The 26,462-nt window shown below is 48.6% G+C and overlaps 1 protein-coding gene across 3 annotated transcripts in view; it reads left to right on the top strand.

The window, feature by feature from the left end:
- LOC311009633 (uncharacterized protein) overlaps positions 1–26,462 on the top strand; it is a 35,549-nt gene that overhangs the window by 4,139 nt on the left and 4,948 nt on the right. Inside the window, exons 2-14 of one of the 3 annotated variants that reach the window (XM_084003933.1) lie at positions 7,213–7,284; positions 11,959–12,017; positions 16,776–16,951; positions 17,742–17,816; positions 19,956–22,484; positions 22,658–22,855; positions 23,027–23,161; positions 23,810–23,865; positions 24,119–24,136; positions 24,371–24,556; positions 24,644–24,758; positions 24,995–25,045; positions 25,306–25,613. In XM_084003933.1, coding sequence (XP_083860059.1) covers positions 16,813–16,951; positions 17,742–17,816; positions 19,956–22,484; positions 22,658–22,855; positions 23,027–23,161; positions 23,810–23,865; positions 24,119–24,136; positions 24,371–24,556; positions 24,644–24,758; positions 24,995–25,045; positions 25,306–25,613 — 3,810 coding nt within the window. In that variant the 5' untranslated portion in view covers positions 7,213–7,284; positions 11,959–12,017; positions 16,776–16,812. The remainder of the gene's footprint in view (positions 1–7,212; positions 7,285–11,958; positions 12,018–16,775; positions 16,952–17,741; positions 17,817–19,955; positions 22,485–22,657; positions 22,856–23,026; positions 23,162–23,809; positions 23,866–24,118; positions 24,137–24,370; positions 24,557–24,643; positions 24,759–24,994; positions 25,046–25,305; positions 25,614–26,462) is intronic. The other 2 variants (XM_084003934.1, XM_084003935.1) reach the window with 2 other exon arrangements.

Here is a 26,462-nt window from a genome sequence, read left to right as displayed (position 1 = left end):
TAATTAACTTTATTATATCACAGTAGCAGGTGTTTAAATGAATTCATACTCTTAATAATTAAATCATAGAATGATGCTTTTACATTCCCTAATGCGTGGGTTTTATTGTTTAATTCCTGCCATATATCCTCACATACATCACAGCTCCACTGAAGACCTCGTAAACGCTTCTGTCCGGTGTAGCTTTTTATGGAGCGTACAGTAAAACCAGCTCAGCGTCCTGGTCTCTGAGGAGCAGCAAACCTGTCCTCTGTGCTCCACCTCTGCACGTTAACGGCCTGGCTATGGTTGCTATCTCCATTGTTGGGTAGAAATCACAGAATCTGGAGGAGGATTGTAGCAAAACCAGCATATCCTGAATCCGTGTTTAAAGCCACCAGCTTTTGCCAGTTCTTTTGTCTGCACTCCCTGGGTCGCCAATTATTGATTTAATCTCTCCCGAGCGTTACAATTCTTCAGCTCACCTACCCCCCCCCAACCAACCCACCCACCCGTGGATCTGCATGTCCACATTCAAATGCTAATCCGTTGCCATCTGCTTTCTACCTCGGGGAGGGGGCTGCATGCGACGGGACAGGAAGGAAAATCCCTGAGCTTCTTGTGCCAGGCTGATTGCCACCTTTTACACCCTAATCGAGACTCCCCCCCTCCACCCTCTCCCCCCCCTCACCCCTTGTGTTTATCCAACAGGGGTCAGGCTAAGAACGACTCTAAAGGAGTTACCCTCTTTTCTCCAGGGCCAATGGAGCTTAGAATAATAGACCCCCTCTTTCTGCGTGACCCCCTCACATCGACTGGTCAAAGAGGCGTCCGGGCAGATGGGTTCATCACCGCCGCTCACAAGTGAAACCCGGCGAGCCAATGAAATGAAGCGGACGTGATTTACACGCAACTTCAGGATTGTTGTAGTTTCGCTCCCACTGTTTTGAGTGGGAACGCTTCGTTTCGGAGTCTCTGCACGTCGCCTGGTGCAGGTGTGTGTGTGTGTGTGTGTGTGTGTGTGTGTGTGTGTGTGTGTGTGTGTGTGTGTGTGTGTGTGTGTGTGTGTGTGTGTGTGTGTGTGTGTGTGTGTGTGTGTGGATCACGCTTGTATTTGCAGCTCCGGGATGACATAATGGAGTATATTGTGGAAGTTCCTCTTCATGCTTGAGTTTTTCTTGAATGCGTAAAACGACTCCTCACGGATGGAGTTTGGGGATCCAGTATCATGGAGAACTATGTATTCCAAGAAAAATGCAATATGGCAGATCACCAACTTGTGGTAAAAAAAAGAGAGTGCAGATAACTGTGGAATGAAAACACTACTATCCCGATGACAGCCGTGACAAATGTCCCCCCCAAAGTTCACACACAGCGCTTGTGTTAACTTTTCCCATCGCAGATCAGAACAGGAAAATGAAAGTCCCTCCAGCGTTTATATCTCCCATATTCACACCGCTAATCAGCTACAGACCGGGGAGAAGCGGAATGCGTTTTCGTCTGTTCTCGGGGCCCAGCTATTTCCTGCATTCCCGTCTCCATGTGAACCAGTTGTGATCCAAGCCACGACGGGACGGGGGCGCCGGATTCAAGACGCTTTAATCTGCGTCCACATCAAAACACAAAAGCTCCGTCTGGTTCGGCCTGCACCGCATCACTCTGTCTACTCTGGGTGTGTGTGTGTGTGTGTGTGTGTGTGCAAACCCAAAGTGACACTCAGTCAGTCGCATCGCAGGCGATGTCACTCTGCTGCAGAGCCGGTGATGGCGGCGTCCTGAATGCTGATGATGCACAGACACCAGACCTCCCAGATTCATGCAGGTTAAAGAAGATGCACTGCTTTAAACGTGTTTATTTTTAACTTTTTTATTATTATTATTATCTCCCTATCACATCTCCCTGTTCTCCCCGGTGGAGCCGTCGCCATAGTGACCCACCTCGGTGTCATGGAAACAAAGTACAGCAATAACAGCAGCCTCCAAAACCCCTACAGATACCTGGAGCCCACACAGCAAACACTGAGTGGCTTTTAAACCCGTTTTTTAATTTCCATGCGACGTTGAAGAAGAAGAACTAATGTAATTGAAGGCCGGAGGCGATGCATTTGTCTCCGGAACAATAACCCCGACAAATACACCCTTTGCTGGGGATGATCTTTAATCTTTCACTCTGGGACAAAGCTCAGAAATAATGGGAGACATATCCTGTTGGCTCCAAGCATGTAAATGTCGAGTAAGTTAATGAAGATGGACCTCGGCTCCTGAATCCCTCAAGTGCATGAAGTCATTATCTCTACAAAGCCCATGTCAGCGCTTTGCTACCTGCTGCACCGGCTCCAGCTTCATTCTCCTCTCCTTCCTCTTCTGTTAATGGAAAGTGACGAGAGATTCCCACTGCATGCTACCCAGGCTAGCTCGCCACACTAGTGCTGTGTCACTTACTCTAATAGCCTGCACTCAGAGAGAGAGCAAGGGTGCGGAGCCGCTTCCTGTCGGCGGTGGGAGATGAAGAGGGATCGCACGTCGTGCGTTTGCCATCGATGGAATAATTGTATAGCACATTATCCCTCAGCTGTCAAATGGTACTGGTCTCTTTGGCCCTTGATGCTTATTCATTCCTCGCCTGCTTCATTGTACTTTTTAAAGGAGCAATGCTGTGTTTTTGCAAATGCTGCACAGTTTTAGCCGCTTAATTCCTTTCATGTTGTTTATTTCTTCATGTGTAAGGGAGTTAGCTTAGCACATAAGCATAGAAGACAAGCGACTTGAATTGGCGGATGCATAAATGCAACATAAGACTGTGAAAATAAGTGTTTTGAAGTGAATGTTTCTTGATTTTAACACCATCAGGAAAAGTGTGATTTGTTGTGAAAACATGCAAAATGATTTGTCCTTTTAGGAAAAAGTAAAAAACAAAACATTTTATTCATTTCTCATGAGGGTAGTGCTGTTTTCCCCGTTCAGATCAGCCAAGAATCAACATCATTTCTATTCCCGGGCCTCCTACCATGACTCACTCTTTTTTTGGCGGCGAGGAGGAGGAGGAGGAGGAGGAGGAGGAGGGGAAAAGTGCCGGCTTGCTTGTTTTGGATGCTGTTCTGACGGGGCGGTTTCCCCCGAGCCTTGCCTGAATGACACAGTCGGGCCCATAAGTCTCCACAGCTGTAGACTCCAGCCCGGGATGCGTTTGTTTGCCGTTTATTGGTGTTTACACCCGGCAGGACGGGATGTGGCTGTTTGGCTGACGTCGTCGGCGTGTGGCCTTGTGTGGATGAGAGTAGTGATGCCCTCCGCTGCAGTAAAAGTCCCCCTCCTCCTCCTCCATCTGATGACTTCCAGAAACTTCCGCTCTTCACTCCCAGACAGTGACACGTGTGTCTTCTCTCTCCTCCTGAACGCAGCAACTCAACCGCTGCTTCTCTCTGGATAGACAGTCCAACATCTGCACTTTTTTTTTTTCCCCCAAAGTTTGCATGTCTTCCAGTATCTCCTGACTTACTCGCCGTCCTCCGGCGGGGAGCTTCGTCGTTCCAAACCCCAGCGTCTGACCACTGGTGCCCGGATTCCCAGTGCTCCCTGTGTAGGTGCTAATTTAGAGCAGATGGCATGTGGACGCCGAGGCCCAGAACTCCCATCGACAGGAAACGGCTCAGAAAACGGGGACAACCCTGCTGCAAAATTACAGGCGTTTACCTTTCCTTGCTGGTGACCTGCCCTCGCAGTGATCCCCCCCATTGAGCCAGTTTATTTTCTTCGTCTGTCTGCATCATCTTTGAGTTCTGGCCCGACCCAGTGCAGTTTTCCTCAGGGGAATAGAGAAGGCTGTGTTCCCTGTGAGTAAAAAGCATGTTGTGACTTTTCCATGGAGTCCACCTTGTACAGTAGCATGCGTCTCAGTGCAGCAGGGGTGTGTGGACGGCTTCAAAGCCCTCGGCTACACCCTGTGGTTACTGTTAAACCGGGAGCATGCGAGCCGGAGCGTTCACACACACACACGGCGGGGAGTTGATTCATACGCCGCGATGCACGCTCGCCCTCGGAACGGGCACACATTTATTTAAGTCCATTAAAAACCGCCGTGAAGTCGCAGCGTCACACGCCTCGGCTGTAAAACACACACACTTCCTGTCCAAAATCTAACGTTTTAAACGGGGGCCTCTTTGAGGCATATTTCACATTTGAGGCATTTCCTGTGTTCTGCTTATATCGGAGAGGAATGACAGTCCCAGAGTAGCACACACTGCATGGGAGGGTGTGTGTACGCCTCCGCTTTGTGTACACTTTCTCAAACCACTGAGGTCTTAATGCACTGAAGTGCTTTCCACCAGCCACTCTCTGCATAATGACAAGTGGCAGGGTTTGTCACGCGTCATGGTTTATTTCTCCCAAAAACATGAATGGAGTTGAGTGGATCCGGTGTGTTTTTTTTCCAGCCTTTTTCCACAAAGCCGGTGTTTGTTGTGTTGTGTGTGTTTGAGTCTTGAACTGATCGGCTGCCAGCCTGACATGACACGGTCCTGAAGAGGGTTTAGGACTCAGGCTTGAGGGTGAGTCACGCTGTGGAGTCTATATGCAGACGGCTCTCAGGGGATAGAGGAGATCAGCTTCCGTGTCTGAACACGCTCACCTTTGACCGCTGACACCAAACAGCCTCCCATCAAACAACAACAACTAAAAAAAGGAGTTGCATCGTCTGCGTATGGAAGTGTTTTGTTGAGTAAATCCTCTGGAAGAAATATGATTTTTGCCTAAATGTTGAAATTGTTGCATTTATAGGGAATTAGTTAATATAATATACATATGATGAAATGCTGTAAAGGCTTTGTGATTGAACCTGGCTTAGCCGGAGACTCATGAGTGCAAGGATCAGCACGGATTTGGGTAATTTGATTTCCCATGGTCTCCAATCTAATTTACTATTTGTTTAATAACCAAACAGGCGGATGTCACAGTGTTTTTGACCGTTTCAAGCCAAAAAGCAGCAGTTATGTTGGGGGGCGGACGTCGGCCTCGTGCTGGAAACATCTGCCCCTGTGATCCGGTCCTCAGACATTGACCGGCGTCTGCCAGTGAGAGCGATTACTAGGTCCATGTCTGGGTGAGAGTATTAAAATGTAAGGCTTACGTATACAGGGGTAGTAGTAGTCAGGGGGAGAACGCACGTTGTTAGAGCGTTGTTTGTTTGTTATTTTTCATTTTCAGTATTTCACTTTACTCATGAAGTTCTGATTACTTTTTTTTACCCTGATAATGTCGTAGTGATGTCATCAGGGCTTTTGTCATTGAGTTTAAAAGACGTGAGTGTTTCCTAGGCAGGATTTGTTGAGGTGCAGTATGGGAAATGTAGGAGATTTGTATTTAGTAGGTTTAAAAGTTACAGAACTTTATGGAAGTGCAATAATTCCTGATTTAAACCAAACACCAACAACAGGATTATATATACGTTATACTCTATATTAAACACAAATGCAACGCCGTCGTCGAGACGCTCTGTTCTCCGGACACAGCTGTGAAATCTCCCATCCAAATCTGGATGAAGGGGTCCAGGCAGATTAGGCCCGAGCCTACGATGATCCATCGGGCTAATCCTGATCATAGTGGGCTGGCTGCTCCCCAATCCTGCTGCCGGGGAATCGGGGCGGCGCGCGGCTACAGAGATCAACCTGCGGCCCCGTTTCCAACGCAAGCAATGCGATTGACCGACCTTTTAAATTTGGGATTTTTATTGTGACCCGTGAGAACGTGTAATCTGCTTGACGGCGAGTTCAGCCCGCCTCTGTGTTTGTTGGCGTTGGAGCGAGATGCTGAGGAGCTCCGGTCCAGGCCTCGCTTATCACTCTTTTCCCCTTATCTCTTATCTCCGTTCTCCTCCCTCATTTAAAAAAAAACCTCACTGGAGTCCCGGATGCTGACAGGTTGATTACAGCCGTACGCTGACGGCTCTTTCGGCCACCTCACAACCAGACACGCTAATGACGGGACTCCTCGAGGATGTGATGCGGGATCAGAGCGGCAGGGCTGGCTCGCTCCGTTCCCTCTCTCTTCCTCTCATTTGAAGTGGTTTCGGTTCATCCGTATGAAGACGTATCCCGTATGATTCAGCCTCGGTCCGACCTCAGTGGTCTCTGAGGTTTTTTGGCGGCCGTGTGAGGGAGTGACCCCTTGACATCAGTCTGGTCGCACTGGTTTTGCTGTAGTGGGTTAATTTATTTCCTCCTTTTAAGTGTAGGTTCTGACGGCGCCAACACTTTCAAGCATGTGGTCCGTTATTAATAGAACAATGTAATAAAAAAAAACATTTATATCCCCTGTATGATTTAGGTCAGGCATCAAATCCCTTCAGATTGTTTTTTTGTCTGTGTTGGAAAGAGAATTTCAACATTAAATCCTCTACTTCACGTTTATCTAGTGGTCCAAACTCTCATTCATCTTCGCTCCAGCTCATCATCTCTGCACTGAGTGACGTCTCTACGTGACGGACAGCTGAAGCCATTGTGGACGATAAATCCATGTTATTTCATGTGGCTTGTGGTCGGAGTAATGAGCAGGGAATTAGGCGTTGAGCACTCAGTGCTACCGACTTGAATGCTTTCGCTCTGCTCGTCCAGGCCTCTGCAGTCTCTCCTCGGCTCCCTCGCTCAGAAACCCCCCCCCCCCCCCCCCCCCCCCACACCCTTTGTTTCAGTGCCGCTGCTGCAGTCGACCATGCCTGCAAATGAGCACCAGGACAGAGCAATTATTCAGCATGGGGCAAGAACCCGCACCCCTCCTTTTTAGATACAGACGACAGAGAGGGGAGTGAAATATGCTGCCGGAAATTCCTCGGATGGAGGTTTATTTTTTTATTTTTTTTGAACAATTCCAATTCCCTCTGGGGCTGGATGAGCTTCATATCTCTTTCAAACATGAATAAATGTGACATAAACACACATTTCTTCTCCCCATCAACCCCCCCTCCCCGGTTCTGTGGAGACACTGGTTTTGGTTGCAGTGTGTGTGCTGGTGAAGGGGAAGTCAGGAGAGGGGGGGAGACCTGTGTGTGTGTGTGTGTGTGTGTGTGTGTGTGTTTGTGTGTGTGAGCTGCAGTAGTGTGCTCGCCGGCTCGGTGGCGAAGAAGAAGAAGCATCAGCCATCGCTGTCAGTGTGCTGCTGCCCCTGTGACTCCTTCTATTCCCCCCGTCTCTCATCTTTGTTTTTCCGTCTCTCATCTTTGTTTTTTCCTCTCTCTCTGCAGAAGCCGCTGCCTTTCCCCCCACCTCCACCTTGAGCCCTCTACGCAGACAACAACCCACCCTAACCCCACCAGGTAAGACGGTATATTCCTTTTCATGCATGTTGCCTTGCTTGGGAAATCACTGCAGCAGAGGTGAAGAATAAATGATTTCCTTTCAGTTTCCTCCTCGAGCATGATCTGTAATCACTGTCTCCCCGCGTATCGTCTCCCCTTTGTTGGCAGAGATTCTAATTATTCTATTTGCAGCTGACATATTCATAAACCGAGTGAAAGAGCTGATGTTGCGATAAGCCAGCGGCTGTTTTGTGTGTCTCTGTGACCCATGACGTATCCCGTCTAGACACGGCTGATTATTCAGCCAGTGGGACAGGTCAGCCCCAGAGTGTGCCGCTGCTGTACGTGCACAAAAATGTTTACCAAGATGTAGAAAACCCTCCGATCTCTCCGGAGCAGCATTTAGAAATAACAGCGATTCGTGATATATTTAGAGGCTGAGGCCGTGCAGGCATGTGGCCGTTGGCGGTTAGCGACTGGTAGCCAACAGATTGTTGGTGGTTTCTCCGTGGGAGTGACGGCGAGCCCGGCGAGACCGCGGGACACATTACGCTGCCTGTCAGTGACGGCCGGGGACGGCTGTCACGCGTTGGCTGGCGGCTCGGCCCGGGAGGAGGTTTGGAGGCCGCTGGTGATGGAGACGCCAGATCTGACTCCCCTGCCTTTTGCCTCGTTCTCCCCCGTTTCTCTCCTCCCGCTCTGGTCCTCTGCAGCCCCTCTCATCTCCACTCACCTTGTCTCCTCCCTTCTGGTTGTCTTACCCTCTCTCCCTTTTCAAAGTGGTGGTGAAGGGACATTTTGTTTCGTCTGTCATGTGGGAGACAGACAGACAGGGGTTATCAGCTCTGATGTGAGCTGTCCTTCCCTGGGCATGAACTCCTGATGACACGCCATGGCGTAGGAGGGGAGGATGATGGGGGGGGGGAAACAAGCGCCCCCTTCCCTGTCCCCCTTTTTGGGGGTCACAAATGGAGAGCTGTCCCTCCAATCATCCTCCTCTTCTGCCCTCGGAGCGAGGTCGTCGTGCAACAGGGAGGCCGCTGTTGCAGTCGGTTAACCAAATGTCTCCGCTGTCGCAGGACGACGCAGTGGGAGACGGGGACATTGTTTCGGAGTCAGCGTCGCCCCTTTGTCAGCGAGATGTAGTGGAGCTACATGTAGGTGTTACAGAGATGCCGGGTGTGAAAGAGAAGGCCATTGTTCCCGCCTTCACATCTTCCAACTGTCACTTAGAAAACGTAGGATCTAGGGTCACCATTTAGATGCCAAAACGCTCTAGATCATCGGTGGCCTGCAGCTGCACTTTTTGAGCCAAAATGGCCACTGCCTGAGTGGAAGATTATGGAGAAACAATCCTCCTTCCTTTAAATTGTGATCTTAAAATCAAAAGTCAAATCAAATTGTGGGTTTGGAGAAGCCCGACACCCCTGCGGATTACTTTCAGAGGCGAACTGTAGGAGACGGGGACATTGCGGTCGAGTCAACGTCACCCTCGACTCCTAGACAGAACAGCCGTGAGTGTTGTGTTGACAAGTGATGGACGTGTAGCTGGATGTCACTGGCAAAGATGAGGAGAGCCATACAGACAGATGCAGAGCTCTTTTTTTCCAACCAGTGCAGTTTAAAAAAAAAAAAAAAGTATTTGACCCATTTTCAGCATCGTTACATTCTTGAGGGCGAAAGTTAACCAGAGTTGTAAAAATCACAGCCTGCAGGCTCACTAAGAAACCTGCATGTGCGTGAATACGGACCGGTTCTCCCCCGTCAGCTGTCGCCTCGGGGGGCACAAAGACCTGCACCTGGTCCTGCCTGGTTTTCAGATTCTATGACGTGTGTTAATATGTGGATCCGCTGTTTTACAGCAGCTGTATCTGTATCAAATGACTCACTTATTGTCTGACCTTTTTGAGATTTACTTGAGCTAATGGGTGAAATTAAGTAGTGATTTCCATAATGCATTATCCTCTGTTCGTCCTTTGGATTAATGAATGAGCCTCTTTCTGCCTCGTCACACCTGTCAGACTGTGCTGAGGGTGCAGAGTGAATGAATGAAGGAGCTCTGAAGGCGGCGATGAAACGATAAACGAGCAGCCGCGTCTGAAGTCTGATTTGGAACAATACCGAGAAGCTTTCTTCATGAAAGAAAATGAATGAAATGTTGCATTTGGACATTTAGACTGCAGCTCGATGCATTAAACATGGCGGAGGGTGTGTGTTGTGTTGGGTTGGCCCGAGGGAGTGTGCGTGCTCGTGTTCCTCCGGGGGTGAGGAGGCTGTCTTTGTGAATTATAGATGAGCTGGCCAAGTTAAAAGGGGACGGAGTAGAGACCTCAGGGGTACCAGCCAGACCCCCAGGTTGGACCAAAACGCAGCCCAGACCTCCGCAGCTACCGCAGCCACGTTATTAGCATGAACCTTTAACAACACATTTATTGTTTTTGTTTCATTGAAATCAGTGGGTTTAAAAGAATTACTGAAGGCAGCCATATTCCATGTCCTCGGTGAACTAGGACTAGGGCTGCGTTTCAGATGAGATCTGGGTAATTAAGGTGCTGAGAGAGGACCATCCTCCTGTGATGTTCCCCTTTATCTGCTCCTCAGCACAGTGGATGGAGGTTTATCAGGCCTTTTAGCGCAGAGATTAGGGTTCATTTCCTGTTTGCCTCGTCCTTGATGATGAAGTCAAATCTGTGGATTAGGTCGGCCTCTGACCTCCTTTTCCCCTCCTTCCTCCGTCCACGCCTCTTCCCTTCCTCCGTCTCTTCTTCTCTGGCATATTTGGCCTCCCTCCTCCTGGGAGCACGCAGGTCAAGATGAATGTCAGACCTAGGGGGAAAAAAAAGGTTTTCTCCCTTTCCACGTCTCAAGACAAATAGCTTGTTTGTTTGACCTTCCACTCACACAGCTACTGTTTGTGTCCGACACACAACAAGGCGCCACTGGAGGTTGAATCTCAGCCTGTAAACTGTCGTTACTAGTGCAGTAAAAGTCATTTGTTAAAAATCCAGGAAGTCGTTCATTAACTCATTATTTATTCCCCCCGCAATTACAGATAACTTAGCATCAATTTGGGATCACAAAAACATGGCGGCGCTCTAGATCTAGACAGAAGTTGAGGGAGATTTGGGTTTCATAACAAGGCGTCTGTGTGAGATCATTTACTGTGATGGGTATAAAAAGGCGGCTTCTATTTCTGTCACGCTCCTGATATTCCTGCATCTTCCTCCTTCATCCCTCCCCCCGAGGAGACATTACTTCCTGTGTGATCTTACTTTTCTCTCTCCCTGTTTTCTTCCCTCTCCACTTCCTGTCTCGTTCTCTCTTTTTTGTCTTTTTCCTCTGACAGACAAATAACAAATTAGAGAGAACAAAATGCAAGATTTTTTTTTTTCCCCCCTTCAATTTGTTCTGGAGGCTTTTTTGATCATCAGTCCAATTCCTTCAAATTAAAAGACCAACATTGGTTTTGCATATTATAGTCCATTGACTATACTTGTGTTGTTGTTGCCTCTTCTTTACAAAGAATGTGGACGCCCTGAAGTGACGCTCTATCATTTCCTTTTCTTTCTTAAATCAAATCCAGCTTTCTTCCTGCAAAAATATGAATTGCAAATAGAAAATGAGCTGTAATCTGACAACAATAAGCACGAATAAAACAATTAAATTAAATCTACATGCAGCTGCAGTTCTGAAAATAATAATTGTTAACACAAATTCCTCGTCTGTTTCCTTCTTTTTCACCCCAGGCCTCTTTCTCTCTCCTCTCTAATAAATCACCCTCCTTCCTGTCTGGAGGATCTCTGCTGAGCTCGTCCCTCTACTTCATCTTTCTTTCTCTCCAACTGCCTGTTTTGGCACCAGAAACCCCCCCAAACGCTCCTTTAACATCTTAATGTTAACAGGATGCTCCGGTTTCTGCCTCCTTACAATCCAAAACGCACAGTAAACATGCCTTCCCTCCGCGGCAGGCGTTAAGCCTGGACTCATCCCCTGGATCGGCCCCAACGGACCGGTCCAAGATTTCTGGACAAATCTGGAAAAACAGCTCACGGGTGGAATCCGTTGATGATGCGTTCGCTTGTAATCACTTTGATTTCCTTTGGGATTATAGTTATCATCCCCGCCGTTGCCTTGGAAACCATCCGTCTGACATCGGTTTTTATTTATTTTGTTGTGTCACTTTTTTTTAAAGTGGGAAATGCGGGTCAGAATGTTTCTACGGTGGCCTTAAAGAGACAAACCAAAGCCTAGAATTAAACAAAAGCTTTAGTGATGTTGGGAACTCTGTTTTCATTATAGACCCAGGCTACATGTAAATTATAGCATCAGCTTGAAATGACAATCATGAGTTCAGCCCCATAAAGGCGTTCTCGCGTGCATGCACGGACGCTGACGAGCTCGGCTTTGTTGTTGTGCCCTTCAGCGGCGCCGAGGTGTGGATTAATGTTCCTGGCAGACGCAGGTGACGGAGCTAAGCCGCCGTGAGCGTGCACGGCTGTGTTTACACAAGGCTTGTTAAAAAAAAAACCTCAATGTGATTCTCAACTAGCCAGACTGGATGCAGAGGTTAGAGCTCGGAGCTGTCAGTGGATTAAATGGTGACATATTTATATATATTTTACAGGGAGGTGTTAAACTTTAGTGCTGCAGTTTATGAATGCCCTAACATGTATCTCTCTTTTTTTCAAGCAGACGCTTCAACTCGGTGCTCGTCTGCTTCATCCATCAGTGACGACAGTCCTTCAACTTCGGTAAGCTTACGGGGAAAACACATCGCCATCACACCTGAATAACTAAAAGCCAAAACATAGAGGTCCTGACTGCTGCCAGACGGCGTACTACTCGAAACCCCCCCCCATGACATTTCACACTCACTTTTCCCATGACTCATGGGGCCCCGGGAGTCACATCTAAGTGGCTGCACTCAGCCAGATGATTAACTTGGCTGTCCAGGGGTGTGTAATAGAGGGGGGAATTATGCTCAGCAACATGTTGGAAGGGAGAAGGCCCCCGATTGTTTGGGTTGATGTCATGAGAGATAATTTTCCGGGGCCGCCGAAAAAAGCCAGCGGTTTTTTTTTTAACTGGAAAGCTCACGTTCGGAGCGTTTTGGCTGCCTGGATGTGTTTGGGTTATCATGACAGGGAGTGAAATGACAGAGTGAGCGGGCTAAATGTGGATCCGGCGGTGAATTCGGAGAGGTCCTCTGTTTTTGTGTGCCGTCTATATTGGGCTCATGTTAACGACGTGTTCGCCTCCCAGCCGGGGGAGTCGTGGGGCTGCTTTGGCGCTCTGCGGATGCGTTCGGGGGGTGCGCTTGGTTGCGTGTGGTTGGGGTTTTTGGGGTGTTTGTGCGTCAGTTGGGGGTGACTGTGGGCGTGCAGGGCGTGGGCTGTCCATGAGGGACGTGGCTCGGGGAGGAGGGCCCAGGTTTAGTTGGGATACATGGTGGAGAGCTCAGTGCTGTGTGTGCAAATGTCACATTAGCGTCTTTATAGTGTTGCTTGGCACGATTAGCATGAATTATTATGCAGAAATAGCTGGTGAACTTTAAATCCCATTGCCTCGGTACAATAAGATATGAATGTGACCTGTCAATCAAACCGTGTGGGCGGTAGAGCTGTATGTCTTTATGTGTAACTAACATTACATCGACCCCCCATCAGCACCAGCATCAAAGCCCCGACCAGCAACAATCCATCAGTGTATTGACGGACTTAAAAGCCATTTGTGTGTCGGTGCAGCTGGGAAGGAGCCTGGAGGATCAGGTGACCTATTTCAGGATCCATAGCGCGGCCCAAAGTCCACTCTCTGCACACAGCATCCCGCGCCCTGGGGCTCACATCGCCATGGGAACAGTGACATCATGGTGGGGTGGGGCTGCCGGGTGCCAGGGAGCATGTACTCCTCTGATGAGATCGGAGGCTTAAACGGAGGAGAAGGAAACGCAAGTGGTGGAGGAAATGCATCTTGAGTTTGGATGCAGCAGTCTTTGATTTAGATTGAAATTGTCTTGAAGGAGGCAAATTCTGTTCTTAGTGCACCTCTACTGCTGTTATTACGGTACCTAATCCGCATGGAGGGGAGTCCGCCCCACACCTCTTATTATCATCCATGGCGGAGTGTTCGTGCACGCGCCTTTGTACACACAGTTCATTCACACTTCGTTACCCGTCAATCCCCCACATGTCTTGCTGAGTCATCGAAACGTAATCCCCCCCGTCTGCTGCTGCTGCTGAGGAGGAGGAGGAGGAGGAGGAGGAAGCCGCTGGATTCTGGGTTGATTACAGGTCGCTGCAACCTTGAGTGTCACCCATCATCCACTGCAACATGTCGCACAGTGACTGTTTGTTGCATGGTGTTAAACAATGCAGTGCTTTGATGACGCTTCCTATAGTGCAGCTGATGTTTGAATGACAGGAAATGTGAGTTTCACGCCAACTTTGACCTCCTCCAGTCAAATTATGTGCATGTTATTGTCTTCATAATGGATTTTTACAACAGATACAAATTGAAATGACAAAATGTGATATTCTGAGCTCAAAGCGATCCTATTAAACATCAATGATTAGGATATGGAACAAATCAGAGACCTCTTGCGTACAGACACACACAGGCGCTCTCACAGAGGATTAAGGCCAGGTTGGCCTACTGAGACTGGCTGCCACAGATTCCATCCTCCCTCCTAAATGGATGGTGACATTCCGATGTGAGCGGCGCTCCAGCCGTGATGAGTGACCCAGATTGGGGTGCAGTTGGTGGAAGCAGGGGGTGGGGGGGGAGTGAGGTCGGATTAGGGACGGGTTGGGGGCGGAGTCGGGAGACGGGAGAGGAATGCGGAGGAAGGTAGAGCGAGGTGCAGCAGGGTGGCCATTAGAGTGCCAGACGAAGGCGTTGACAGACAAAATAAAGAGGAGGTCAGACAGGCCTCAGCCCGGCTGCCACACCTTCTCTCTTGTCTCATGATGTTTAATTCTGCACATCAGTGCCACAGTGGAATGGGATTTGACTCTCAGTGAGACGATAATGCCATAATCTCATTCCCTAGTGTTTCTGTGCAGAAGAGGAGGTTGTATCGACCTGAGATCAGTTGTGGTCTGCAGGTGTTACCACATGAGTTTTTAATTAGGCTCATAAAAGCAATATTTTTATGTACTAGCCACAAGGCTAGTGTTATATCTTTAAAGATGCAAGTACGACAGCTACAAGGGAGCGAAGTGAGAGTGAGAGAGGACATTGTCGGATCGCGTTAACCGCGCAGGGATGACGAGGCGCGCCTGGAGATCAAGGTCCTGAGGGTCGGCAAGCCCAGGCATCAGCAGTTCAGTATCTAATGTTACCAGAGGTGTTTAAATGAAAGGCAAAGAATGAGCACATTTTTAAATAATGCATGAATATTGATTCATAGAACGGCTCTGAGGGTCAAAGTCAGGAATCCAAAGGTTGCTTTTTTTTTTGTGGCTTGTTGAATAAAAAGGTAGGCGCTTCCAGGAATGAGGTCATGCATCAACAACAAGAGTTTTAGAGGCTGTGAATGACAAGTCAGTAGATTCAAGGATTTATAGGATGTTTGTCGTGGTGGATTTCCATCATCAGGATGGTCGTAAATATCATCACAAGGGCATTTCTGCAGGGAGACCTTATGATTTGAAGGGGGGGGACTCTAAACTCACTGCATTGGTGTGTATCTGGTGTCAGCTTTCATGTCTGTAATCTAACACCAATCCTGCCAGTTTTCCTTAAGCCACTTTGTAAAAATACTACCACTCGCTGGCCTTTTAATACAGTCTGCTGGCGTGGGAGGCATTCCAATACAAAACAAAGCAAATGTGAAATGCTGTATTTGCGGTTCACGTGGACCCCCGGGGTGTCGTTCACTTGGATTTTTGGTGTTTTTCTCTGTAATTAAGTACCTTTTTTTTCCATCAAATGACAAAACAAATGATTTTACGTAAGCTGCAGAGGTTTCATGCCATCCGTTTGTCGGGACAATGCGTGGATGCCAAGTAAGGCGTGACATTGCCAAAAACCGCAGCCGAAAGCAGGTCAGTGGCGTTATTAACCACCATCAGCACAAGCCGGTTGTCGGCGCACCAGTTTTCTTGCTTAGCAACAGCTGGGACTCGCCTCGCCTCTGAGCCCTGGGCGGAGATTCTCTCAGACAGTTTGTTCCCGATAGCTCTAAGTGTCAGTAGGTCTTCCTCCTCCTCCTCTCTTCCCTCCCCTCCCTCTTTCTTTCTCTCTATGCTCCTCTGATCCTCACGTCTTCCCACTGCAGCAGACATTCACCCCGACCGCAGCGAGCCCGCCGCCATGCAGCGCTGCAGGGAAGGGGAGCGGAATGGAGACCAATCAGAATGAGACACAGTATCCCACGTAGAATTCTGCATTAGGCCCTAATTAGATTGATGCCACTCTCACGTGTGCATGCTGAATATGTATGCCAGCTTAGAGACTGGAGACAGGGACGAACTTAATACAAATACATGTCAGATCAAATAAGAGAATCATGAATACAATTTTTAAAAAGCAACGTGGACAAATATGGACATGGAATGGGAGGAGAAAAGAGATAAAGGAAGGAAGAAAGGGACATTAGAAACAAGATGGAGGGAGGGTGTAGAAAGCAGTCGCAGTGATGATTTCTTATGATGAAATTAGCTGCTGCTGATGATAGTGATGCAATTTAGCGAGGCTGCCAGGCAAGGAAGGGCCCCCCGCTAATCTAGTTTAAAAATCAACATTGTGTGTTTCCTCTAAAGGGAATAAAGTCTTTGATGAAGGTACATGCTTGATGGGAGTGTATATACTTTAGGTACTTGATTGGTAGTAGCCTGTTGTTGTAATCAGGGGGGGTGGGGAGCAGAGGGAACTGATGGGTGCTGCAGTCCGCCTGCACTTTTCCAGATTTTTGTGTGCATGTAGCATTTTTTTTTTTTTTTTTTTTTTCTGAATAGGGTAAGGCTGTCAGACCCATCTGCTGGACCCCCATAAGAACTGTTCTGGTTGCCATGGTAACAACCTCCTTATCAATGGTGAGGGGATATGAAGGGTGTGCTCACATGATTTTTTTTTTGTTCTCCCCCCACGCCATTTCACGAGCTCCCTCTGCAGTGCACCTTCACATATTGGGCTTCACGTATTCGGGATTCATATAAATTATGGGTTATTTATTTTCTTTTTTGGGATCGGAGCTCACCTCTATCGGGCAGTGAGTGAGTGAGTATGTTCGGGGTGAAAGCACGGTGTCATCCTCCTATTTTTGGAAACACAACCACTGTAATAAATAAAAAATAAAAAAATAAAATAGCTTTTTTTGAGTCTATCCTTCCTGTCTCAGCACATGGATGCTGAGACAAAGACAAGCCTGTAGAGGAATAATGTTGCACCTCGCTCCCTCTGGTGGCTGATCTGTGAGCTGCACCATGCAGCGTGCATCACGTGTGGATGAGATATATATTGGTGCCTCTCTCTTCCTCATAATCCCCTCCTCTCCCTGGCTCCGACAGGTGACCGGTCCCCTCCCCGGCGTCCCAGCAGGCAGGCATGGCAGACGGTCGGCAGCCAGACGAGCACTGGGCCTCAAACGGCCAGGAGAACGGCGAGAACGGCTACTCCGCCTACAGCTCCGCCTACAGGGAGAACGGATACCACGGTGGGGCAGCTGCACATCCTGGAGCGACAGGTAGGAACAGGAGAGTGTGTGTGTGTGTGTGGAAGCATGATCATGCAGCACTGGGTCAGTGTCATTGATTGGACTGCACGTCCACGGTGCCAGGCAACAGCAGTCAATCCCAAAAACAGGCCACGTGTTTCCCATTTAAATGAGGACTGAGCGTGACAATCTGCTGTAGCAGAGGTTGGTGTGGTAGAAGGGGCCTTTTCTGGAGGTAGACCAGAAAGCTGCATGACATGAAGCTGGAAATAAATCAAAGATAGGGGAGGTATCTCTATAGTGGAGCTGAAACATCCGTCATATTAGAAGTTGGAGACAATGGAGGGTTGTCGGGTTTACTGTGATCAGTTTAGTTCAAAGGAAAGGGAGAGAAATGGGAAAGAAGTGCATTTTTTAAAGGAGAAAATCAGGGAAATCTCGATGGAAAAAGCGGATTACGCTGTGAGATATTTAATGACCAGGCACGCTATTTCCATGTGCATTCAATACAAATAACACGCTCGACTGTTTTATGGTCACAATGGTGTGACTTTTATGACATTTTACACCATCTGGGGTAAGTTGGATCCATCTGCACTTGACGTTGAGTAAAAGGCCCAACTGGCCACTAATGAAACCCTAGAGGATCATGGGATTCCTCAAACGCACACAACGAGCATTGTTCCGAACTCAGAGGGGAGGTCGCCCACAGAGACGAGGTCAGCAGAGTTATTCCCTTTTCATTTCCTTCCCATCTATGTCACGTCTCCCCTGTGTTGTCTGTCTCTCTGTCTCTGTCTCTCTCTATCTCCCTTCACAGTGGATGACTCAGCCAATTTGCCTCCCTCCCCTCCCCCCTCTCCATCCGCTGAGCAGATTGGGCCCGTGGCACAAGGTACACCCACTCGCACCCAACCATTCAGGATGAGAGTGTGAACGTTTGTGAGAGCGGTTAAGTAAAAAAAAAAGAAAAAAGGTAGCTCTGAGCGAAGACACCGCCACATCTGCAGGGGTCGAAGTTCACAAAAAGGTGGCAGCATGATTAGAAAATAAACTCCTCCTCTTTCTTCTGGTCCCTTAAAGTCAGGGGTCCTCTGTCACCTTTGCATGTCAGCTGATCGTTATTACCATAAAGGAGTTTGCAGCATGTGTCACACTGTCCTGTCCTCTTCACACTTATATCATATTAATATGACTTTTCTGTTATTGGCCCTGAAGGCCAGGACGAGACGACACAAGCCACCTTCCTTTTTTTAACGCTTTAGTACACAACCTGCCACCGGAGCCCTCCATCTCACTAGTCTGCTTCCCCTTCACACGTCCCCCCCCCCTGTTGTTCCTTCGCTCATTGATTTTCTCAAGGAGGAAATCACAAACTGGCTTTCAGCTCTTCATCACTTCCTCCTGGCATGCAATCACCAGAATCACAGAAGTCCAACATTGCATTACATTTAGGAGTGAGACCTCTTGCTCGTGCTTTTTCAGATTTTTCTTTCAAATTGTGAAGAATTGCATTCATGTTCGGGTTAAAATATGTTATTTACACCTTCACTAAGACACTTTGACAGTTATTTTTTAAGCTAAAGTATAGTTTTAAAATTCATGTTAAATATGTGTATTTTAGACGCTGTGTTAATTGCATCCCATGCATCTCCATCGGAGCTGAAAGTACCTCATATAACCCCAGCTTTGTTGTCCTCCATGTCCCATCTATGTGTCGCCTTTCCCTGCTCAAAGAAGACAAAGTAGAGGTTGTCAGTCAACAGCAGGAGGAGGAGGAGGAGGAGGAGGAGGAGGAGGAGGAGGCGGCTCCAGAGGAGCCCCACAGTTACCAGGAGGAAGTGCCGTATGAGCAGCCTGGAGACCAGCTCTTAGAGCAGGCAGATAATTTAACAGAGTCCCAGGCTTTGGGCTGCCAGCGAGCCCAGACACCTGAGGTCCTCAATGGAGGAAGTCATCAAGGTGAACACAGCCCGTCACAGAAAGGTGTGTGTGCTTTTATGGGTTTATTGTGAGTGTGTGTGTGAGCTGCTTCCTCTGTGAAAGAGTGAATGTCTATCCATTCTATTGCATGATCCTCCTGTGCTCTGCTAGTGGGTAGTTTTTCCAGTTATGAATGGTGATGCAGGCTTCGCTGCCGACCTTCCTGCAGCTTTGTCGTCGCTCTTAAACCCTACAGCTTCCTGCTTCAGTATCTGAGGTTGTGCAAAAAAACGATGTGGCACAGCATTTTAATTTTGTGCTTTTTCATGCAACAACATAACCATTTGCTTTTTCATCGGAGCGACATTAGAACACCCCGATCAACCGCGTTGCAGTTGATCATTTTTTTGTTGTCGTTGCACCTTTTGTATTGCCAGCTACATTGCAAACGCAAATATCACCGTCTCTACTGTCGAGTGGAATTAGTAGTCTGTATATTTGTATGTGGGGTTTTGCTGGAATATCGTGTGCAAGAAGGTGTTTCTGAGTGCGCCCACGGGTGCTTCATGAATGTATTTGAGTTTCAATGTTGTTTTCATTTCATCCCAAGGCAAAGGATTATTCTGTTTTCCTATTGTTACTCAGGACACCCTCATTGGACACCGATCATCATCCTTATCTATAAGATGAATTGAATCAGGAACATACCCTTAATAAATTGACTTCCAAGCAATAAAGATTAACAATATTCCAATACCAACTCCATCACCAATCAATTACATCAAGGAAAACCTTTCTTTAGCATCAGGTTGACCATTTCTTGTCAATCCTTGTGTTATTGCAATAGGAATCCAATATATTTGTGTACATTTATTTCTTGTCATCATGCAACTCATTCCTTCATCCCAGTTCTGCACGCTATCTCGGGCGCTGCGACCCCCCCCCCCCCCACTGTGCTGTTGTGGCCTGCTACAAAATACACTGTGCTGTGTGTTTTGCTTGATGGAGACGGCTTGACTGTATTGGCATAGCTTTTTGTGGATGCTTCGAGCAACGCTTTCAGGTGACGTGACTTGGCGCAAAGTTACACGGTGTCCTTAAAACCTCGCAGCCCAGCCAGAAGAATGTATCAGTAAGGCGTCTCGTGAGTCCGCCACGAAAGAAGATGAACCTCAAGAGGTGGCGTCGCCACAGGAGACGCAGGTGGCTGTTGAAAGAACAACACATGAAGGTGAACCTCCCCCTCCCTCTGTGAAAGAGAAGGAGCCCTCTGACGCCTCCTCGAGTGAGCAGGGTGGCCGAGACACAAAGGATGAAGCAGGAGAGGCAGCTGAGAGCCACCTGCTGGCAGAGTCCAAAGATAAAGGAGCAAAACAACCTCTGTTGACAGAGGAGGAAGACAAAGAGGGAGTTATCTTACCAAGCAAGGCGGCAGCCCCGTTGAATGAAAGCAAGGAAAAAACAGAGATGGTGGAGGGGATAAATAAGGGCAGTGACAGTAGATTGCATGAGATGCCAGTGACTGACGCTCAAGAACAAAGGGGACAAGTCGAGTCAAGTCCAGAACCTGGCACGGACTTGGAAGAGACAGCAGGTACTTTCGTAGAGTCCGGAGCAAAAACCTACTTCGAGACGTCCTCAAAAAGCCACGAAGAGGAGTCATCGCAAAGCCAGAGCTATTACGAACTCAGCACGGCGGCGGAGACGAAGTCGAGTGAGGAAACTGAAGGCGTCGTGCAGAAGCTCGAGGACCAGGAGATAAAAGTCATTGCATCTTCTGGTAAGATGGCCCTAGAGCAGAGGAGCCTCTCCCTGAACATCACTGTTGGGACTTTGGCAGTGAAGGGAGAGAAGTCAAGTTCCTTGTGTCCAATCAGCGGAAGCTTCGATGAATCTGAGGTTTACCCTTCAACACCACCTGCAGAACGCCAACCCCAACTTCCTCCGGCCGTCTCCGTCACCCCAACTCCCACTGAATCTCCCCCAGATGAGCCCACCAAGGCAGACACGCCGGCCCCTTCTAATAAGGACAAATGTTTAGAACATTCGGGCAGCCTCTCTGAGATGTTGGACCTGGCTGGAGACCTGCCTCGGCCATCGTTGGAGAAGAGGGAGTTCGACCACATGAGGCGGAAGTCCGTCCCCGCCAATGTATCGGCTCTGGTGGGGAGTTCTTTGGCCAAGCTCGCCTTGGGAGATCAAAACTCCGGCGTGGCGGGAGGAGAAACCCAGCTGGAGGAACTGGGCTACTGCGTCTTCAACGAGTACTCAGGGCCATTGCCTTCTCCTGCTGATGTACCCAGTCCCGGGGACCCTGCGCACCAGCATTTCCCTTCCGTGGAGAGCGAAGTTGAGGAGGTGCTTAGGGCCACGGACGATGCAGGTGTTGAAAAAGGAACTCTGCAACAACATGAAGGAACTATCCCTGAGATTTCTCAAAAAACGGCGTTCGAAAAGAAAGACGCTCCAGCAAAGAGCACCCTGGGTCTTGAAAGAGCTGTGACAAGTGGAGTAAAACCCGATCGCCTAAGAATCCCGTTGGCTTCTTCAAAAGACAGACTGACGGAGTTTCGTTTGGAGAGTGGCCTGCCCGATGACATAAAGATCCAAGCAATCCCTGAGGTAGACGTTGAAAAAGACCCCTCTAGAGAGGCTTCTCCCATCCCACCAGACCGCTCCTTTACTTTCAGTCCGATAGACCCTGGAAGCAAGGCTCCCCCGACTCCCACCACCCCCAAGTCCCAAGATGATACACCCTCAGAAACCCAAGTCACTGGAGAGCATGCAGGGAAAGATGTCCTCCCGGAGGTCAAAGAGGAGAGCAATCCAGAGTCTGATGTGATTGACAATAAACAGATGGAGTTAGACAAAGAAATGCAGGAGGAAACGAGGGATGAACCAGAAATGGAAAGCACACCTTCGGGGTCGTCTCTGCATTTAAGCGAAAGCACAAAAAATGATGACAAGCAGATTCAAAGTGAGCGTGGGACGGCGACGAGATTAGAAAGCATAGAAAAGCAAGCGATCTCAGAGGCTGATCAGGGTTTAGGTACTGAAAAGCTGTTGGATGAGAAAGGCCCAATCCCCTTACAGGAAGCGACTAAAGTGGTGCCAAAGCCACAGATAACCTCCCCTGTCATCATTATACCTCAAGCACAAGTAGAGGAAGAGGCAGAGGAAGAGGACGATATTGAGATTGCGGAAGAGCCCCAAGAGATCATGGAGGAAGTGCCGGAGAGTGCGATCAAAGTGAGGCCGGCGGGAGAAGATCCCAAGTCCGGCGCCGACGTAGACCCATATTCTGACCACGAAGGACCACGGCAACCGGATGAAAGCGGCCGAGATGACGGCACAGAGGAGGATAAAGCGGAACAAGACGCACAAATGAAAAGCGACGAAGGGACGAAAGAGGAGGACGAGATGGGGAAGAAAGACCTGAAGGGAGAGGAGCAAGTGGAGGGAGTCGGTTCTGATGACGTGGGCGAAGCCGAAGACATGAAAGCAACGGAGGATGAGGGGGAGGAGGAGAAAGACGTGGAGATTGGTGAGGAGGTGGAAGAGGCCTCCGATGTGCTCTGCGACGAAACCACCGTGGACGTCTCCATCCTAGACACAGACAGTGGCTGGATGGACTCACAAGGTACCCAGAACTTGTAAAAAGTGATAAATGAACTTGTAAAATACATGTTTTAAGACACTAAATGTATTTGAATAGCAGAAACTAGCTAATGTGAAAATCCTTTGTGCTCGGCTAGCTCCCAGCTAGCTAGCAATGTGGAGAACTAGTCCTCTTTTGATCCCTCTCCGCTGCAGATGATGACAAAAGCATCATGACCGAGCAAATCGAAGCCCTTCCTCAGGTCCAGAGTCCCACCAGTACACCTGTGGTGGACAGACCCGCTAAACGGGCCCCTGGCAGAGGAAGGGGCCTCCCGGCCACCACTGAGCGCAAAGCGTCCCGCAAAGTACCCGTCCACCATCCGCCCAGAGAGGACATGAAGAAGAAAAAAGGTTCCAATTCTGTGTCCGAGACGTGTTGTTTAGCTTTAAACAAAGCTTTTGTACATTTTGCATTGACACTCTTTGCAGCGAGTTCCACGGCGGCGTGTGAGCTCACGTTTAACCGAGGTTTTTTTGCATGTTGGTATAATCCTGTATCTCTCCCCCTTTTTTTGCTCGTAGCTGTGAGGAGGGCTGACCAGAATAAGCTGTCAGCCCTCCAGTGTCGCTCTCCGTCTCGAAAGAGTGTAGCCAAAGCGGCAGCCAGACATCCTAGGCCCGCTGTGCTTCACGGCTCTGCTAGACGCAAGGTCACAGGTGAACCTCCTCACCGGGAATCGGTGCCGTGGATAGAGAGAGAGCGAATACTAATACACACCCTGCAACCTTCCCTGTCTTATTATTTCATATTGGCTTCGTATGACCTGGAAAAAACAAAAACATCTATAAGAAAGTTCTTTATTTGACACTAATTGACTGCTAATCAACTCAAAGTATGCTCTCTCTTTATTCGTGGCTCTTTGAGGAATCAAGCAGGTGCAATGTAGCTGGCAAACATCATGTGCTGCGTTTTCTTGTGTTTTTCTTTTTTAAGAGCTCAACTGCTTTGTCTTGTTTGTTTTGTTCTCTCATTACGTCATATTTGAGCAATTTCCTGCCTCACCTTCACATCCTCCATGTTTATTTCCGCTCACTGACGCCTCAGTACATCGTGATTGCTATTTCCTTAACGAACCACCGCAGCTAAGTGACTCCTGTTCATGTTTGCTGGACGCGGCTGCATGTCGGAGGTTGTGCGTTTGGTCGGCCCGTGTGGAAAAAATAAATGGTTTTCCCGCCATTTTGGAGTGTATTCAGAGTACATTCATGGACGTGTGTGTTTGTGTGTGAAGGTTCGCCCTCGGAAAAAATGTGTCTTCCTCGCTGGTGTGTGTGTGGATCATTACAGCAGCTCTTTGTTTACAGGCATGGAGAGCCATCAGCCCCTCAGTGTGGCCCACCAGTCCAGGGAACGCACCGCTGTAAGTACCTTCGTGTGTATCACTTTAATACACATTCGATTTCATGGGATGAGCTCATTCCCAGTTTCTTATTTCTCTAATCTCACTATTAAAGGTGTCTCTGCCTCGGCGCATTTCACAACATAGCTGCCCATTGCATCATGGGGGCTTGTTGTTGGCGTGACCCTCTATATTTGTTTTCATTTCTGCATGTGTGTCTTTATTTGTCTCTGTGTGCACGCTCTCCTTGTCTCGCATGCTCCACCTCTTCCAGTCCCGACAGAGAAAACCTGTGAGTATAGAAATCAGATAGGAGGAGGCAGCAGGCCTCACAATGTGCCGTACGGAGGCTTTATGTTACCATCATCCATTCCAAGGTTTTTCATAAAAGAAACCATCAGTTCAGCTATTCATAATAAAACCAGACGTCCATTTCCTCCATCCCATTTCACTTCTCTCGTCTCTCCATCTGTTTGTCGCCGCTGCCTCGCGTCATCCTGCATGCTTTCCTGCGTCTTGGGTCCAGAGCCCCACGCGGGCCGTTCTGTTAAAGATGGCGGTTCAGCGCCGGGCGTCAGATTACCCGCCCCCCCGGCCCGGCTCTGCCTGCAGCCTTAAACGGAGCCCCCTGGTGCAGGCGGAGCTCAATGAGGCTCGGGCCGCCTCTGCATGTTCCCGCCAGTCCCCTCTGCCAAACAAATGGGCAGAGAAGGTAAAAATGGAAACGTAGCAGGCGTAGACGAGGGGTCGAGGGGTCGAGGCCCGGCGTTGACTCTTCGGTGTGTGTGTGTTCGTCCAGGAGAGAGCGTACCGAAGCCCAGAGAAGAGGTCGTCCCTGCCCAGGCCGGCCAAATCCCTGACACGCCACATCCCTGCTGCTGAACAGGAAGACAGCGCCCCCACCAGGCCAACCTGTAAGACCACACACACACACACACATACCGACCTTCCAGCTTGTTTACCTCCCAGATTAACTCATCTGCAGTTTGCCTCTTTCCTCTCTTGCACTTATACTTCCTCAATCACGTTAAATTGCTCTATTAACTCCCACCACCTTACACTTCCTTCCCTGCTCTTATCTGTTTCTCTTCACCCCCTTGTTCCCCTTTCCCCCCCCTCCTCATCCTTTTGCCTCCCACCCTCTGAAAAGCGATCCAGTCCAGAGCGGACAGCAGGTCTGGAAGAGCCCCTGGTATGGCAGGTAGACCACCTCGTAGCTCCCGTCAGACCCATCACACTCTCCTCATCAACCAATGACATTAGATTTCTTTTTCTTTTGGTTTATTATGTGTTGAAGCGAGCATCATCCAGGCCAGTGTTGACCGATGTTTACTTCTCATCTTCATCAGAACCCTTTTTTTGTCTTTCTGTCTCCAGGAAGGCTTTTCTTTTCTTTCACGTCCCCCTGCTCCTCCCTCTTCATCCTCTTCATCATTGTAATCCATCTCTTCTTCTCTCAAGGTACAGATTCTGCTCGTTCCCGATCAGTCCGTAGCGGTGCCTCCACCCCCGGCTCGGCCGTCACGCCCGGCACGCCCCCCACCTACTCCTGCCGCACCCCCGGCTCTCGCACCCCCGGCAGCCACACGCCAAAGTCCTTCTCCGTCCTCCAGGAGAAGAAGGTGGCGGTGATCCGTACCCCGCCCAAGTCGCCGTCCTCCGTCCAGCGGCAGCTGAAGGTTCTCAACCAGCCTCTGCCTGACCTGAAGAATGTAAAGTCCAAGATCGGGTCCACCTCCAACCTCAAGCACCAGCCGAAAGGCGGGCAGGTAACGCGTCTATGTTCGGCTGAGTTCAAATCTGCACTCTGCAAGAATCCTTTTGTCACTTCTGTCACCATAGGGAGAATGATATACATATGTATTTAACAGACATCATATTTCTAGATTTCTGGATCACAGTCACTTGAACCTTCAAACATCATGCATTTACGTATTTTGGCCGCACGAGGGCAGTAAAGGGACACATTTATATTGTACTTGAACTTTCAAACATCATGCATTTACCCGTTTAGACCTCAGGAGGGCAGTAAAGGGACACATTTATATTGTACCGGTACTTGAACTTTCAAACATCATGCATTGACGCGTTTCGACCACAGGAGGGCAGTAAAGGGACACATCTATATTGTACTTGAACTTTCAAACATCATGCATTTACGTGTTTCGGCCACAGGAGGGCAGTAAAGGACATATTTCATTAAACACCTTGGAATAAAATAAAATATTTACTGCAAATCAAGCCAAACTAACATTTTTTTTAATTACGTTTAGCTTCTAATAGTATATGTTAATTGTTTGGAGTCAATATATATTATTTGTAATATTCTGTACTACACCTTGATTCATTGTATAATTTGTGTGACCACTGACTTTTACTAAGAATTAGATTTTGTTTTGGGTTGATGAGTAGTTTGTGATTCCACTGCAATGTGTTTTCTTCTCTGTCTGGTAAAATATCTCTCCTCACTTTATCACTCACTGCCCCTAAACCGCCCGCCGTCACTTCCTCTGACTGTCTTCTCCCTGTCCACCGTCTTCTCCGTCATCAGTCGCCTCGGGCCTCCTCAGCTGACTCTCCCTTTTGTCCCCCTTCTCCTTACCTCCCTCACAATTCTC

Source organism: Eutrigla gurnardus, assembly GCF_963514095.1.
Source record: "Eutrigla gurnardus genome assembly, chromosome: 24".
Taxonomy (NCBI): Eukaryota; Metazoa; Chordata; class Actinopteri; order Perciformes; family Triglidae; genus Eutrigla; species Eutrigla gurnardus.
The sequence above is the reverse complement of the archived record's forward strand: the minus strand, read 5'-3'. Positions and strand labels throughout refer to the sequence as shown.